Source organism: Protomyctophum bolini (genome assembly GCF_963924005.1).
Source record: "Protomyctophum bolini genome assembly, chromosome: 20".
In the NCBI taxonomy this organism is placed as follows: Eukaryota; Metazoa; Chordata; class Actinopteri; order Myctophiformes; family Myctophidae; genus Protomyctophum; species Protomyctophum bolini.
In genome coordinates this window covers 3,023,021-3,039,560 of record NC_137881.1, presented here as the reverse complement: position 1 = coordinate 3,039,560, position 16,540 = coordinate 3,023,021, and the positions used below count along the sequence as shown (strand labels likewise).

At 50.3% G+C, this 16,540-nt stretch overlaps 1 protein-coding gene across 1 annotated transcript in view; it reads left to right on the top strand.

Annotated features, from left to right (window-relative positions):
• LOC308335900 (SLIT-ROBO Rho GTPase-activating protein 3-like) overlaps nucleotides 1-16,540 on the top strand; it is a gene marked incomplete at its 3' end in the record, with an annotated part of 94,650 nt that overhangs the window by 46,232 nt on the left and 31,878 nt on the right. Inside the window, exons 5-8 of the mRNA XM_080793122.1 lie at nucleotides 3,107-3,310; nucleotides 5,759-5,887; nucleotides 6,705-6,926; nucleotides 13,914-14,015. Coding sequence (XP_080649248.1) covers nucleotides 3,107-3,310; nucleotides 5,759-5,887; nucleotides 6,705-6,926; nucleotides 13,914-14,015 — 657 coding nt within the window. The remainder of the gene's footprint in view (nucleotides 1-3,106; nucleotides 3,311-5,758; nucleotides 5,888-6,704; nucleotides 6,927-13,913; nucleotides 14,016-16,540) is intronic.

Here is a 16,540-nt window from a genome sequence, read left to right as displayed (position 1 = left end):
ATATAAATGCACTGTTTACCATTTTACGAAAAAAACAAACTGTTGAAAATGGAGCGATACAAGGTTTCTGCCTGAGCAGTGACGACATGGAGATCAGAGGTTTTCAACGACATTCTGGGCGGCAGTCATTCCTCTAATAAAAAGAAAGGAAATACAGAAAGAATTATGCAAATTGGACGCCCGAGTATAGCATTTATATAACCCATTCAGGACGGGAACCCCTTTTGGTGTTTTTAAGCATTTCACAGTGGACGTTTTTTTTAAACTCAAATCTTTGCTTCTGGGTGGGGGGTCCCTGAAACAACATACTTTCAGATGGGGGTCGGCGGCCACATTCAGATAGTTCTGGGGGTCCTTGGCATGGAAACAGGTTGAGCACCACTGACATGGAAACAGGTTGAGCACCAACTGACATGGAAACAGGTTGAGCACCAACTGACATACTGTAGAAACAGGTTGAGCACCAACTGACATACTGTAGAAACAGGTTGAGCACCAACTGACATGGAAACAGGTTGAGCACCAACTGACATGGAAACAGGTTGAGCACCAACTGACATGGAAACAGGTTGAGCACCAACTGACATGGAAACAGGTTGAGCACCACTGACATGGAAACAGGTTGAGCACCACTGACATGGAAACAGGTTGAGCACCAACTGACATACTGTAGAAACAGAGGTTCTTCTGAGTGAAAACTGCCATGAATTAGATGACATTTTGTAGAATGTAGAGTTCTCGGGTCTAAATGGAATAATAAATGCTAGTCAAACTCCACACAGTGACAGCGAGCGATTACGGCCTATTTGCGCCGCGGCAGCGAACGAGGGCAATAAAACAACAACACTGCATGCGCCCGTGAAATATACGATCGTTGTCGGAAGCCATTATTATACTCGTTTGTTTTTGATTTACTGACGTGTATACATGTGGCTGTACACACTACAGGACACTAAAAATAGAAGATAGATGCACCGTTTTTTCTCAACCCCTTGTCGTTTCAAGCCAAGGTTCCGTCTCCCCCCCCCCCTGGTCTCTGCTGTGAAAATCCTCAGTGTTATTGTACGTACATTTTTACAATCATATCCATATCTTCATTGGTACTCACTAATGATCATTACAATGTGTCAGTGGCCTCTGAGGAGAGCTGTGGTCAGTTCACTGTGTCTCTGAGGAGGGCTGTGGTCAGTTCACTGTGTCTCTGAGGAGGGCTGTGGTCAGTTCACTGTGTCTCTGAGGAGGGCTGTGGTCAGTCCACTGTGTCTCTGAGGAGGGCTGTGGTCAGTTAACTGTGTCTCTGAGGAGGGCTGTGGTCAGTCCACTGTGTCTCTGAGGAGGGCTGTGGTCAGTTCACTGTGTCTCTGAGGAGGGCTGTGGTCAGTTCACTGTGTCTCTGAGGAGGGCTGTGGTCAGTCCACTGTGTCTCTGAGGAGGGCTGTGGTCAGTTAACTGTGTCTCTGAGGAGGGCTGTGGTCAGTCCACTGTGTCTCTGAGGAGGGCTGTGGTCAGTCCACTGTGTCTCTGAGGAGGGCTGTGGTCAGTTCACTGTGTCTCTGAGGAGGGCTGTGGTCAGTCCACTGTCTCTGAGGAGGGCTGTGGTCAGTTCACTGTGTCTCTGAGGAGGGCTGTGGTCAGTTAACTGTGTCTCTGAGGAGGGCTGTGGTCAGTCCACTGTCTCTGAGGAGGGCTGTGGTCAGTTCACTGTGTCTCTGAGGAGGGCTGAGGTCAGTTCACTGTGTCTCTGAGGAGGGCTGTGGTCAGTTCACTGTGTCTCTGAGGAGGGCTGAGGTCAGTTCACTGTGTCTCTGAGGAGGGCTGTGGTCAGTTCACTGTGTCTCTGAGGAGGGCTGTGGTCAGTTCACTGTGTCTCTGAGGAGGGCTGTGGTCAGTTCACTGTGTCTCTGAGGAGGGCTGTGGTCAGTTCACTGTGTCTCTGAGGAGGGCTGTGCAGTTCACTGTGTCTCTGAGGAGAGCTGTGGTCAGTCCACTGTGTCTCTGAGGAGGGCTGTGGTCAGTCCACTGTGTCTCTGAGGAGGGCTGTGCAGTTAACTGTGTCTCTGAGGAGGGCTGTGGTCAGTCCACTGTGTCTCTGAGGAGAGCTGTGGTCAGTCTACTGTGTCTCTGAGGAGGGCTATGGTCAGTCCACTGTGTCTCTGAGGAGGGCTGTGGTCAGTTCACTGTGTCTCTGAGGAGGGCTGTGGTCAGTCCACTGTCTCTGAGGAGGGCTGTGGTCAGTTCACTGTGTCTCTGAGGAGGGCTGTGGTCAGTCTACTGTGTCTCTGAGGAGGGCTGTGGTCAGTTCACTGTGTCTCTGAGGAGGGCTATGGTCAGTCCACTGTGTCTCTGAGGAGGGCTGTGGTCAGTTCACTGTGTCTCTGAGGAGGGCTGTGGTCAGTTCACTGTGTCTCTGAGGAGGGCTGTGGTCAGTTAACTGTGTCTCTGAGGAGGGCTGTGGTCAGTTCAGAAGCCTGCCTATATGGCTACTGGTCATTAGTTCCCGGGAGGGTCCATTTGGTTTCATTTCATTTCATTCTCCTGTATCTTCTAGGTGATGGAGACCACTTTAAACGTGGTGTTTGAAGACCAGGTGATGAAGACCTACCACATGTACCAGAACATTAACAGGGTGTTCTCCTGTATCTTCTAGGTGATGAACCTGAACGTCATAAGGATTGGAACCGAGAGGTGCCTTCGACGTGTGTGGCCGTCCTGGGGGCTTTTCGCTTGCCGTATGCTAACGCTCTGTGCAATTATTAGCTTGTCATTGACTCCCATGTTAGCGCGGCGGAAATAATGTCTCGTATCTCCTGATCCAGGGCGCTCTCCGTGGTGATGAATGGATCGATATGCTGGCGCTGCATTTCTGCTCCTCATCCGTCTCTCCCGCAAAATATGAACGCTTTTTGGAGCGTATATAATATAAATAAATTAAGATGATCGGGGATTGTGAGGTCACTTTGTAAAGTCAACTTTTTTAAGAAAGTGTTTCCGGTTCATGGCTTTCAGAGTAAAAGCGATCAGACAACTCTGGCACCCCGGAGCTTCTATTTTGATGCACTTCCGGCACTGATTGTGTTTTAACAGGGTGTTCTCCTGTATCTTCCAGGTGATGAAGACCTACCACATGTACCACACGGAGAGCCTCAGCGCAGAGTCCAAGCTGAAGGAGGCCGAGAAGCAGGAGGAGAAGCAGCAGCAGGGAGGAGGAGGAGGCGGAGTTCTGGGCGGAGTCAGCCTGCTGCGCCACGCCCACGACGAGCGGCCGCAGCGACGCAGCTCCGTCAAGAAGATGGAGAAGATGAAGGAGAAGGTATAATACGGAGAAGGCCGTCGGGAGCAACACGTGTGTTAATTAATTGGACGAGCAGTTGAGACGAAGTCCATCATTTATTATATATATATATAATTATAATTACTAGCCCTTAGCCGTTGTGAGATATTTGCCGGTACTGCGCCCGGGTGCGTTTTAATTCACTAATAAATTAATTATTAATCATTAATGTGTCAAATCGAAAAGACCTCCATATTCATATGGTTAATGCCTGTGTGAAAAGTAGGAGTGATTGGTGCAGGCAATGATGAGATAACGCACTGTTTCTGACACACACACAGACAGACACACCCTCAGACCTTGACTGAAATATAGTATGATGATATATGGCCCCAAAGAGGCCTATAGCTGTCCCGACACTGTATCCATGATTTATACATTATGGTTAATTAGTGTGGACTCATTTATTGAAATTAACGCGCTCACCGAGTGGCTCGTATAGGTCTGCTATTTTTGAAGAATCGTGAAAAGTGACATGAAAGTGTTTGAGAAGGACTGACATAAAAAAGAAAATCACACACGTGTGAACTGAGTGGTGCAATCCCCCCCCCCCCCTCTCTCTCTCTCTCTCTCTCTCTCTCTCTCTCTCTCTCTCTCTCTCTCATTAGAGACACAGCACTACCCCTCTCTCTGTTTCTGGCGCCCCCTACTGCTATTAATAAGTCACATACTCGTGCTCATTCAGGTACACAAACTGGTACACGGACATTGCTGGTTGTAGGAGTGGTTGCACCACTCAAAAACTATTAACAGCAGTCAAAGAGCACAGGGATTTTCCAGATAATCTTGTATCTCTATGAATGCACCACGTCTCACGTGTCTGTCTGTACGTCAGTAATGCACGTAACTCGAGAACCGTTCGCCCCACCGACTTCACATTCGACACACGCGTTAACGTGGAGAACGAATAGCCTGTGCATGATTTCAGCTGCTAGATTTCTCTAATGAACTCAACTTGGTACGTGTGATAGTCTGTTCTTTGTACGTATATGCACAGCCAGATCATTGCGGTCTAATGAACTCAACTTGGTACGTGTGATAGTCTGTTCTTTGTACGTATATGCACAGCCAGATCATTGCGGTCTTTGAAAGATGCTGAACGCTGAATATATCTCGGAGTATTCCAATGTTCCAGTAGTTAGTAGTAGGCTTTGAGTGCCAATTATCCCATTATAAAGAGAGAAAGAATTTGTAATTCTATTATGCATGTAATGTGCATGATGTCATCACCTGTACACCAGATTAGAGGAATTTTAAAAATATTGATGAAAAAAAAAAAAAAGTCGTCCGTTGCATCCGGTACTTAATTGGCAATTAGACGTTTATGGCTACCAAACAGTTTTAAGAACATGTCAGGCTCTGCAGACTGAGTGGTTTTGGGTTCAGACAGGCTGCATCCAGGCTCTGCAGACTGAGTGGTTTTGGGTTCAGACAGGCTGCATCCAGGCTCTGCAGACTGAGTGGTTTTGGGTTCAGACAGGCTGCATCCAGGCTCCTGCAGACTGAGTGGTTTTGGGTTCAGACAGGCTGCATCCAGGCTCTGCAGACTGAGTGGTTTTGGGTTCAGACAGGCTGCATCCAGGCTCTGCAGACTGAGTGGTTTTGGGTTCAGACAGGCTGCATCCAGGCTCTGCAGACTGAGTGGTTTTGGGTTCAGACAGGCTGCATCCAGGCTCTGCAGACTGAGTGGTTTTGGGTTCAGACAGGCTGCATCCAGGCTCTGCAGACTGAGTGGTTTTGGGTTCAGACAGGCTGCATCCAGGCTCTGCAGACTGAGTGGTTTTGGGTTCAGACAGGCTGCATCCAGGCTCTGCAGACTGAGTGGTTTTGGGTTCAGACAGGCTGCATCCAGGCTCTGCAGACTGAGTGGTTTTGGGTTCAGACAGGCTGCATCCAGGCTCTGCAGACTGAGTGGTTTTGGGTTCAGACAGGCTGCATCCAGGCTCTGCAGACTGAGTGGTTTTGGGTTCAGACAGGCTGCATCCAGGCTCTGCAGACTGAGTGGTTTTGGGTTCAGACAGGCTGCATCCAGGCTCTGCAGACTGAGTGGTTTTGGGTTCAGTGCAAAGCTTTGTTTCCATAATGAGATGAGTTGGAGACGAAACGCATCGACACAGAACTGCAGCGCTGGCCTATAGGAATCACTTTGAAGATTACTGTATTGACGCTGTCTGTCTGTCTGTCTGTCTGTCTGTCTGTCTGTCTGTCTGTCTGTCTGTCTGCATCTCCTCTCTCTCTCTGCATCTCCTCTCTGTCTCTGTCTCTGTCTCTGTCTCTGTCTCTCTCCCTCTCCCTCTCCCTCTCCCTCTCCCTCTCCCTCTCCCTCTCTCTCTCTCTCTCTCTCTCTCTCTCTCTCTCTCTCTCTCTCTCTCTCTCTCTCTCTCTCTCTCTCTCTCTCTCTCTCTCTCTCCCTCTCCCTCTCTCCAGAGACAGGCCAAGTACTCTGAGAACAAGCTGAAATGCACTAAAGCGCGCAACGATTACCTTCTGAACCTGGCCGCCACCAACTCACTGGTGGCCAAATACTACATCCACGACGTCTCCGACATGATAGACGTGAGTAATACGATATAAATACCACATGATAGACGTGAGTAATACGATATAAATACCACATGATAGACGTGAGTAATACTATATAAATACAAGTAAGACGCGAAAAGCGGGACACACAGACAGACAGACAGACATGATGATACATGATACATTACATACATGATACATTTATAGTTTTTGTCATCATAGCTTAGTTTTCATTTCGTTTTCCTCTGCGATAAAAGGTAGGTGTGGACAACGCTCCACACGTCCCAAACTCTTCTCCCTTCTGGCTCCAAAACTGTGGAATGCACTTCCCATTGCAGTCAGAACTGCAGCATCACTCCCAATCTTCCGCCGTAGTCTGAAAACCCACCTTTTCAGACTCCATCATGGCCCATAGCACTTACCCTATACCCCCTTAGATAGCATTTCTGTAGACTTAGATAGCATTTGATACAGACTTATAGCATGTTATGTAGACAGCACTATAATTGCATTGTATGTAGCCATAGCACGTCATAGTACATATGTATAGCATAGTAGTATAGATGTATAGTTTACATGTATAGTTTCATTATATAGATATTCCACTGTTACTTTCTTAGCTTACGCATGTTTCATGATAAATGTTTTTATGTGATGTATTCCCATGCTTTTTTGTTCTTGCTTAATGTAAGTCGCTCTGGATTAAGAGTGTCTGCTAAATGCCTAAATTGTAAATTGTAGTCGACGGGAAAAAAATCGTCTTAGTTTTAATGGACACTGCTGTCTGTCTCTGCCCTGCTGCAGTGTTGTGACCTGGGCTACCACCATGTTTTATCCCCTCTCCCTGCAGTGTTGTGACCTGGGCTACCACGCCAGCCTGGCGCGGACCCTCCGCACGTACCTGTCGGCCGAGTACAGCCTGGAGACGTCACGCCACGAAGGCCTGGACCAGCTGGAGAGTGCCGTGGACGCCATGGACCTGCGCGGGGACAAGCTCAAGGTCATGGACGCCCACAGCGGGATCTTCTGCCCGCCCGCACGCTTCGACTACCAGCCACACCTGGGAGACGAGGTGAGGGGAGGGGAGGGGAGGGGAGGGGAGGGGAGGGGAGGGGAGGGGAGGGTTAAGCGTGTGTCTGGTGTTTCCAGGTGCGTTAAGCGTGTGTCTGGTGTTTCCAGGTGTGCGTTAAGCGTGTGTCTGGTGTTTCCAGGTGTGCGTTAAGCGTGTGTCTGGTGTTTCCAGGTGTGCGTTAAGCGTGTGTCTGGTGTTGTCTAAAGTGCCTCTCTCGAAGAGAGTCATATGGGTCCGAGACACTTGGTGGCGCTGGAGCACAGAACAATACATAAACTCACGAGCTAATTTATTGGTTCGTGGAGCTGTCACTCAAGGCGGCGCCTCCGGTCCTGACCCGCAGGTATAAAACCGGTGGGCGTGAACGCCGAGTCATTTCCTACATTTTTCTGCGCTTGGATGCACACAGCACAACGAGTACACCAAAGTTCACACCGGCTGTTGAAGTTGTATTTTCCCGAAAGACGGACGAGTCTAAAACCGACTTGTACCGCGGGGATTCGCAGCCACAAGAAGGTGTTTTCTCTCTACGAGCTACTAAGCAGATAAGTCAAATAAGACTCATAACACAAGTGAGCCTGCCCGGCGGCTTGTTGTTCTGTCTTCCCTCTCATTACCCTCTAGCTAGCGTTGTTAGCTGTTAGCTAGCTCCGTTAGCCTGTCTGTGGTTTAGCTTCAGCGTTTGCTGCCGCTTCTTTTCTCCACCGCTAGCCTCCATAGTAGGGGAGTTAAGTCAGAAAAATATTTTTATTTAGTAGTGGTGCTAAATAAATAATAATAATATTGACGGGTCTCCCTGGCTCCCTCCATTACACGGTGGGCCAGCAACAACACGTGGGGTAGCCTTCAGCCGTCGACTGAAAGCTAACCACTGTGTGTGTTCCGCTTCACGTTACCCTCCATAGTAGGGGAGTTAAGTCAGAAAAATATTTTTATTTAGTAGTGGTGCTAAATAAATAATAATAATATTTTTTATATCTTAAAATGAAATAAAAAATATAAAAAAAGGGGTTTGAGAATAAGACAAGGAACAAGCCATCTCCACCATGGCTACAGATGGCCACGATGATGGACCCCTTCCAAGGCTCTGTTCAACCGGGTTTGTAACAACCTCTTGTTTCCACTTGGGCTACTGATTCTTCCTCAGACTACAACCAATACCCAAGATGGCCTGCGGGGGTGGCGACAGCCCTCCCCAAATCCCAGTGGAGCACCACGAGTCCTACTCTTCTACTCCACCACCACTTTTCTTCTTTTATCCTGTTTTGTGAGTTACAGACAGTTTGTCCTCATAAAAATGTTGTTATATTATATATTATTATTATATAATGATATTATATTATAACTTAAAAGTGAAGTGCGTCTACAATGTCTTGGACTGCTGGTTCCTTCTTCAAGCTACACCAACACCCAAGATGGCCTGCGGGGGTGATAAGGGCCGCCAACAACAAGCTCCACACGCTCTTCACCGCACTGGTAAACAGACCTGTGGAGCCAGACCCAAGACATCAGCCAGGCCTCGCCGGCTTGCTCTGGGTGCTGCTCTCCCTCCAGCGGGATCTAGTCAGCCCACCACCTCGTCCTCTCTCTTCAGACCCCTCAACCTCGACGCGTCTCAGAGACACCGTGACGAGTCCTCCCTGGGCTCCTCCCCTGCCGGGAAGGCGGCTCGGACCGCCAACAACAAGATCCACACGCTCTTCACCTCACTGGTAAACAGGCCTGTGGAGCCAGACCCAAGACATCAGCCAGGCCTCGCCGGCTTGCTCTGGGTGCTGCTCTCCCTCCAGCGGGATCTCGTCAGCCCACCAACGAGGCTCCCCTGAGCCGGGTGGTTGCGACAACGGGGTGTCGGATGCAGTCCTAGGCCTCCACCAACACTGCTACTACTTCACGCAGCGGCCGAAGGCACGAGTCTCACTCGACGTGACGACCCTCGACAACCGACTGCTTCCCTCAACATTACAGGTATGTACATTGTGAAGCTAGGTTTGTTTAGCTGTTTAGCTAACCTTTTCGAGGTCGGGAGTAGCAACCTCATTGGATGGCCGACGCCACCCTAGCATGTTTAGCATTCCAGTTAGGCTGTTTTCAAGGTGCCACACCAACTCGTCTATGACATAGCCATAGCATCGGAGCTACTTCGGCTATTGTCTCACGCTGCTCTCATACGGTCACTGAATGCCTCACGTTGCTGTCCAACAGCCAACGTGACGGCTGCCAGGATTACGACCGGCACAGCGTCTTTGGAGGGGCCAATCGGACCCTGCAACTCCGTCTCCAGGAGGAGCGTGCTCAGACGCTTTCCCATGCCTTGGGCCCCGTCCAGGGTGTAGCAGCCCCAGACTGCACACCGGGACCGCTCCCCAAAGAAAGGCAAAAGCTCTTGACACAGATCCCCACCATGGGTGGGTCTGTGGCCAAGCTGCACAGTATGTACACGACAAAAATCACTGTCGGGGGACCACCGCTTCCCCTGTCCCAGGTTTTTCAGAGCACATTACACGGCTAGCTGGAAGGAGCCCATGACTCTCCCGGCTACCCCGCGACGCTCTCAATGCTTCAGAGCTCCCTTCTTCAGGAGAGGGGCCACGGCCCTACTCCTGAACAGTTGTCTAGAGTTCGTCTCCTACATGAGAAAATTGTGACCTTCACGTACTGACTCACCGACCTGACCGGCCTTATGGCCACCGCTTCCATCACCTCAGAGCATGCTAGGTGGCTGGAAGCCTCACCTGGTCTGGATCCCGTTGCCCAGAGAGAGTTTTCCGAGGGTGCTATCATCCCCGGAGGCCTCTTCAGAGGCGCACTCGAGAGGATCACCCTCAACGTGGAGGTGCAGCGTCCAGGCTGCGAGGCCCTGACCAGCAGCCGAAGTAACACACTCCCTACCCTCCCCCCATGTGCCGGGCCCAGCACCGGACGTAGCAGTCTCGGACTGCACGTCCAGTCCGCCCGCAATGCGCTTCTGGACCATGGCACAGGTGGGCGTCCTGGGCGTCCCTGTAGCCAGGTCCCTCGATATTGTTTGCACAAGTACAGCATTTTTTGTCTGTAGTACAGGCTATGCCACAATACAAAAAGACAACAAAACAATATCCACGGAGGGGGGGGACATGAACCCACTGCCACGGGGGCCCCATGGGCCCCCCCCGATGCAGTGGGGCAGGGCATAAGGTCAGTGGCGTACCAAAACGCCACTGGGGAGACGGGTCATGCCCAATTTTCTCCGACATGCTAGGGAACACTACCCCCAGGCGGGGCGTGCCTCCCATAGCCGGAGAGAACCCACTAGCCGAGCACCTGGCACAGTGGGAGTGGTGCGGAGCATCCCCGTGGATCCTCAACACCATAGCGAAGGGCTACAGACTCCAGTTCGCCAGAACACCCCCAGCGTTTTCAGAGGTCATCTTCACCAACGCCGGGGGTCCGGAGGGTCTGATTCTCCAACAGGAGATAGCTTCCTTGCTGGAGGAGGATGCCGTCAGAGAGGTACCCTTGGCCCAGCGTCGCAGCGGGTTCTACTCCCGCTACTTTCTGGTCAAGAAAAAGGGGGGGGGGGGTCTACGTCCCATCCTGGACCTGCGGATACTCAACAGGCACCTCAAGTCTTTTCAGTTCAAGATGCTGACGGCCGAGTCTCTGGTGCGCTCCATACGCCCAGGCGACTGGCTCACATCCATAGATCTAAAAGACGCCTATTTCCACATCCCTATTTACCCACCTCACAGGAAGTTCCTGCGGTTTGGGTTCCAAGAAAAGGCTTATGAGTACACGGTCCTTCCATTCGGGATGTCCCTCAGTCCCAGAGTGTTCCGTCCGCTGTACGGAGGCCGCTCTGGCACCTCTGAGACTTCTGGGTCTACGGGTGTCCAGTTGCATAGACGACTGTCTCCTATGTTCAGGATTCAGCGGAGGAGGCCGCGAGGAACACGACTCGGGTCGTGTCCCATGCGACCTCACTGGGTTTCAGGATAAACCTAGCCAAGAGCATGATGACGCCTACCCAATCCACGGATTTCATGGGCATCACTCTGGACTCTGTCTCCTACATGGCTCCACTGAGTCGGGACAGGGTCAACGACCTCCTGAAGTGCATGACCATGTGCAAGACAGGCCGCACACTTCCACTGCGTACGTGTCTACGGATGGCCGGACTCATGGCCTCGGCCATCTCTCTGGTAGGTCTGGACAGACTCCATATGAGGCCTTTTCAGCATTGGCTGAAATCCCTCTTCCACCCTTGCCCCAAGGACCTAGACCTATGGGTCTGGCCCGTGAGAGGCTAATGCTGACTGAGGCCGGTCTCCCTCCGAATGTTGTCGCAACGATTCAAAAGGCCAGAGCCCAGTCGACAATGACCCGCTACGAAACAGCCTGGGGCGTGTTCGAGCAGTGGTGCTCAGAACGACCTAACCAGGTTATCCCATTCCAAGCTCCAGTAGTTTACGCCCTGACATTCTTGCAGGAGTTCCTAGACAGAGGTCTAGGCCTCTCCTCAGTGAAAACCCACTTAGCAGCCATCTCGGCCTGCCAAATGGGCGTTAACGGCCAGACAGTATGGAGACATCCGCTGGCAGAACGGTTTGTGAAGGGCGTACACAGGGTCAACAGACCCCTGGTCCCCTCTTGGGATCTGTCTCTAGTCCTCAGGGCTCTAACCAATGAGCCCTTCGAGCCACTGCAGACGGCTGACCTAAAATGTCTTACACTAAAGCCAGCCCTCCTGGTCGCCCTGACGTCCGCTAAGAGGGTCAGCGATCTACACGCACTTTCGACCAGAGTGACAGTGTCCTCGAACTGCACTCTAGCTCTGAAATGGTGGTCGAACAGAGGTGTTCTGACGGAGGGGGTCCCGATGGGTCTCCCCACAGTCAGGAGGTTGGTCACCACCGATGCCAGCCTCTCCGGTTGGGGTGCCACCCACGACGGGAGGATGGCCAGGGCCGTGTGGGATGCCGCATTACGCTCCTCCCACATCGACTACTTGGAACTACTGGCAGTGTTCCTGGCACTCCGAGAATTCGAACAATTCCTCAGAGGTCACCACGTCCTGGTTCGTTTCCGAAAACACCACGACGGTTTTGTTACATCAACAGGCAGGGGGGACTCCGGTCCTCTCGCCTGTGTTCTCTGTTTTATGCGTTCCCCCCGTTGGAACTGATTCCGCATGTCCTAGCCAGGGTGCGGGATCAGGGATCAGAGCTGCTACTAGTAGCTCCAGCCTGGGGATCTTGGAGACAGGACATAGTCCCTCTCCTGTTCGATGAACCATGGCAGCTCCCTCTGTGGAGGGACCTGCTGGCCCAGGCCGGAGGAGAGATCTTTCACCCACGTCCTCAGGACCTAGATCTCTGGGTTTGGCCCGTGAAGGGGCGTCGCTAGAAGCGATTGGCCTGCCTCCGAATGTCGTAGAGACGATCCTTGGTGCCAGGGCTGCCTCCACCAGACGACGTTATAACACTGCCTGGCTTGTGTTTGAGCGTTGGTGCTCGGACAGACAGGAAGAGGTCTTCCCTTTTCAGGCGTCTGTGAGACACATTCTGATTTTCCTACAGGAGTTCTTGGACAGGGGTCTTGGTCACTCCTCAGTCAAGATCAACCTGGCGGCCATAGTGGCCTAGCAGGTTGGTATGAACAACAGACCATTCAGTGAACACCTACTGATCTGTCAGTTCATGAAAGGAGTTGCGCGCCTCAGACCGGTCGCCAGATCTCTGGTCCCCTCGTGGGACCTGACGATAGTCTTGGACTCCTTGATGAGAGACCCCTTCGAGCCACTGGAAACGGTGGACCTGAAGTTTCTCTCTCTGAAAGCCGTTTTGCTTGTCGCCCTGACGACAGCAAAGCAGGCTGGTGACATGCACGCGCTCTCAGTGAGCAGCGGCTGCTTGAGATTCAGTAGTAATGACACCAGGGTCACGCTCAGGCCGAACTTTTCTTTTCTACCTAAGACCTTTCCCTCGGGCTGCTCGCCTGTGGATCTCACGGCCTTCCATCCTCCTCCCTTCTCTTCGGTGGAGGATAGGAGACTACATTGTCTCTGTCTTATGAGGGCCCTGAAAGTCTACAGGTCAAGGACTGCCCCCTTCAGGCTGGGTGAGCAGCTCTTTGTAGCCTGGGATTCCCAGTGGAAGGGTAAACCCATTTCGAAAGTAAGACTCTCGCAGTGGATTATGGAGGCTATAAGGTTAGCCTATACCTCGTGTGGTTCTGAACCCCCAGAGGGTCTACATGAACACTCTACAAGAGGTTTGTCTGTCATTTGAGTCAGGATCTCTGACTGTTTTTTGTTTTGGTCGAGAGGTCCCTTCTGGCCCCTGGCCTTTAAAAACCTTCTCAGTCTCCCTTGCGGGAGGGACGCACATTCACGTGACGTCTCTCTGGAAAAAGGGGGACCGTGGAGCGGTCCTGTCAGCCGGGGTGATCATACGGGAGTTTTATGATGACCCATATGACTCTCTTCGAGAGAGGCACTTTAGACAACTTCGGGTTACTTCAGTAACCTCAGTTGTATAAGTGACTCGAAGAAGAGAGTCATTGAACTGCCCGTCTGCTTTGGCAGGCGGCAGAAAAATGGTTGATAGGAATGACTCGGCGTTCACGCCCACCGGTTTTATACCTGCGGGTCAGGACCGGAGGCGCCGCCTTGAGTGACAGCTCCACGAACCAATAAATTAGCTCGTGAGTTTATGTTTTGTTCTGTGCTCCAGCGCCACCAAGTGTCTCGGACCCATATGACTCTCTTCTTCGAGTCACTTATACAACTGAGGTTACTGAAGTAACCCGAAGTTTCCAGGTGTGCGTTAAGCGTGTGTCTGGTGTTTCCAGGTGTGCGTTAAGCGTGTGTCTGGTGTTTCCAGGTGCGTTAAGCGTGTGTCTGGTGTTTCCTGGTGTGCGTTAAGCGTGTGTCTGGTGTTTCCAGGTGTGCGTTAAGCGTGTGTCTGGTGTTTCCAGGTGCGTTAAGCGTGTGTCTGGTGTTTCCAGGTGTGCCAGGTGAGCGCCCAGCAGCCGGTGCAGACGGAGCTGCTGATGCGTCACCACCAGCTGCAGTCGCGCCTCGCCACGCTGAAGATCGAGAACGAAGAGGTGAGTCATTCTGTCAGTTACTTTAGGTCTGCTACGTCATTCTGTCAGTTACTTTAGGTTACCAAGAGGTGACGTCATTCTGTCAGTCACTTTAGGTTACCAAGAGGTGACGTCATTCTGTCAGTTACTTTAGGTTACCAAGAGGTGACGTCATTCTGTCAGTTACTTTAGGTTACCAAGAGGTGACGTCATTCTGTCAGTCACTTTAGGTTACCAAGAGGTGACATCATTCTGTCAGTCACTTTAGGTTACCAAGAGGTGACGTCATTCTGTCAGTTACTTTAGGTTACCAATTGGTGACGTCATTCTGTCAGTTACTTTAGGTTACCAAGAGGTGACGTCATTCTGTCAGTCACTTTAGGTCACCAAGAGGTGACGTCATTCTGTCAGTTACTTTAGGTTACCAAGAGGTGACGTCATTCCGTCAGTCACTTTAGGTTACCAAGAGGTGACGTCATTCTGTCAGTCACTTTAGGTTACCAAGAGGTGACGTCATTCTGTCAGTCACTTTAGGTTACCAAGAGGTGACGTCATTCTGTCAGTCACTTTAGGTTACCAAGAGGTGACGTCATTCTGTCAGTCACTTTAGGTTACCAAGAGGTGACGTCATTCTGTCAGTCACTTTAGGTTACCAAGAGGTGACGTCATTCTGTCAGTCACTTTAGGTTACCAAGAGGTGACGTCATTCTGTCAGTCACTTTAGGTTACCAAGAGGTGACGTCATTCTGTCAGTTACTTTAGGTTACCAAGAGGTGACGTCATTCTGTCAGTTACTTTAGGTTACCAAGAAGGCGACGTCATTCTGTCAGTTACTTTAGGTTACCAAGAGGTGACGTCATTCTGTCAGTTACTTTAGGTTACCAAGAAGGCGACGTCATTCTGTCAGTTACTTTAGGTTACCAAGAGGTGACGTCATTCTGTCAGTCACTTTAGGTTACCAAGAGGTGACGTCATTCTGTCAGTCACTTTAGGTTACCAAGAGGTGACGTCATTCTGTCAGTCACTTTAGGTTACCAAGAGGTGACGTCATTCTGTCAGTTACTTTAGGTTACTAAGAGGTGACGTCATTCTGTCAGTTACTTTAGGTTACCAAGAGGTGACGTCATTCTGTCAGTTACTTTAGGTCACCAAGAGGTGACGTCATTCTGTCAGTTACTTTAGGTTACCAAGAGGTGAGAATGCAGTGCCGTCCCAACCAATCGCATCGCTCCACAGCCTAGGAGAGCCTGGTGCGCAATACTCCATGTTGCATAACAGTGGGACGTCATCGAAAATGTTCCCCTGTTTAGCGGACGAGACCAAAGATCTTAAAACGTTAATGACTCGCGATCAAAAATCATAGCGTCTAATTCCAACGCTAGTCGCGTTAGATTTAATCACGCCTCCCGTTGTTGTCGATTGGCTCTATAGAGTGTTTTGGCTACATGTAGCTGCTTCAGCCACATCATCCGGGATAACTTCCGGTCCGTCACTAAATGTGCTCCGCTGCTATAAACCGCCGGGCGCTCTGATGTAATGGATTAACCCATTCTGAACGGGAACCCCTTTTGGTGTTGGCATCATGTTATGATTTAGCTATTAAAAAATAGCAGATCTACAAGCTCATAGCGCGCCACCGAGTGGCGCGCTACGAACTTGTAGGTCTGCTATTTTTCAAAAAATCGAAGAACGACTGACATTTTTAGAATCTGATCTCAGGTCAGAATGGGTTAATCAGACCAGTGTGTGTCCAGTGGAAACCTCGTATGAATCTGATCTCAGGTCAGAATGGGTTAATGGATTAAATAACCCCGGGCGTTCGGGGTGTTAACGTCTTGAGGTTTGGGTCGTGTACTGTGTAGTTACCGTGGTGACCAGATATCTTCAGTAGATATTATATTTATAAATACACAATTGTATTATACATTGTATTGTGAAAATATACAGTAGCAGCTGTGCAAGCCTTGCACATCTATTCTATTTTCACATTATGATTTTTGTAATGTCGTACATTGACACGGTGCTCTGTTGTTATTATAATATCTGTTTGATAAAAGCCTTTTTCACCTTTGCAATGCTAAGTCTACGCGGAGAATATGTTGATCCATTGATCCATATTGATCTATTTCTAATCAACGGAGGAAACTATTGAAGACATCTTGCCAATTCTTTAACCCATTTCGCCCTGAGGACGATTCTACAAATGTCTTCTAAATCCTGACAGTTTTCCGGAAAAACCCTATGGGCTGTATTTTGCGTGTCTTAAGTACCAGGTCTTATTCCCTAACTTGAGTAAACTAAAGACCTGGAGGCGTGGTCAATGCTCTTTGGCCACTCAGAATAGCCAAAGAGCATTGATCACGCCTACTCCAGGTCTTTAGTTTACTCAAGTTATAGGGAATAAGACCTGGTACTTAAGACACGCAAAATACAGCCCTCTGTGTCGTTCTCAAACATTTTAATGTCAAGGACCCCCAGAAATGCTAAAGTAATTGTCCGCCGACCCAGATCTGAAAACATGTTGTTCCAGGGACCCCCTCCCAGAA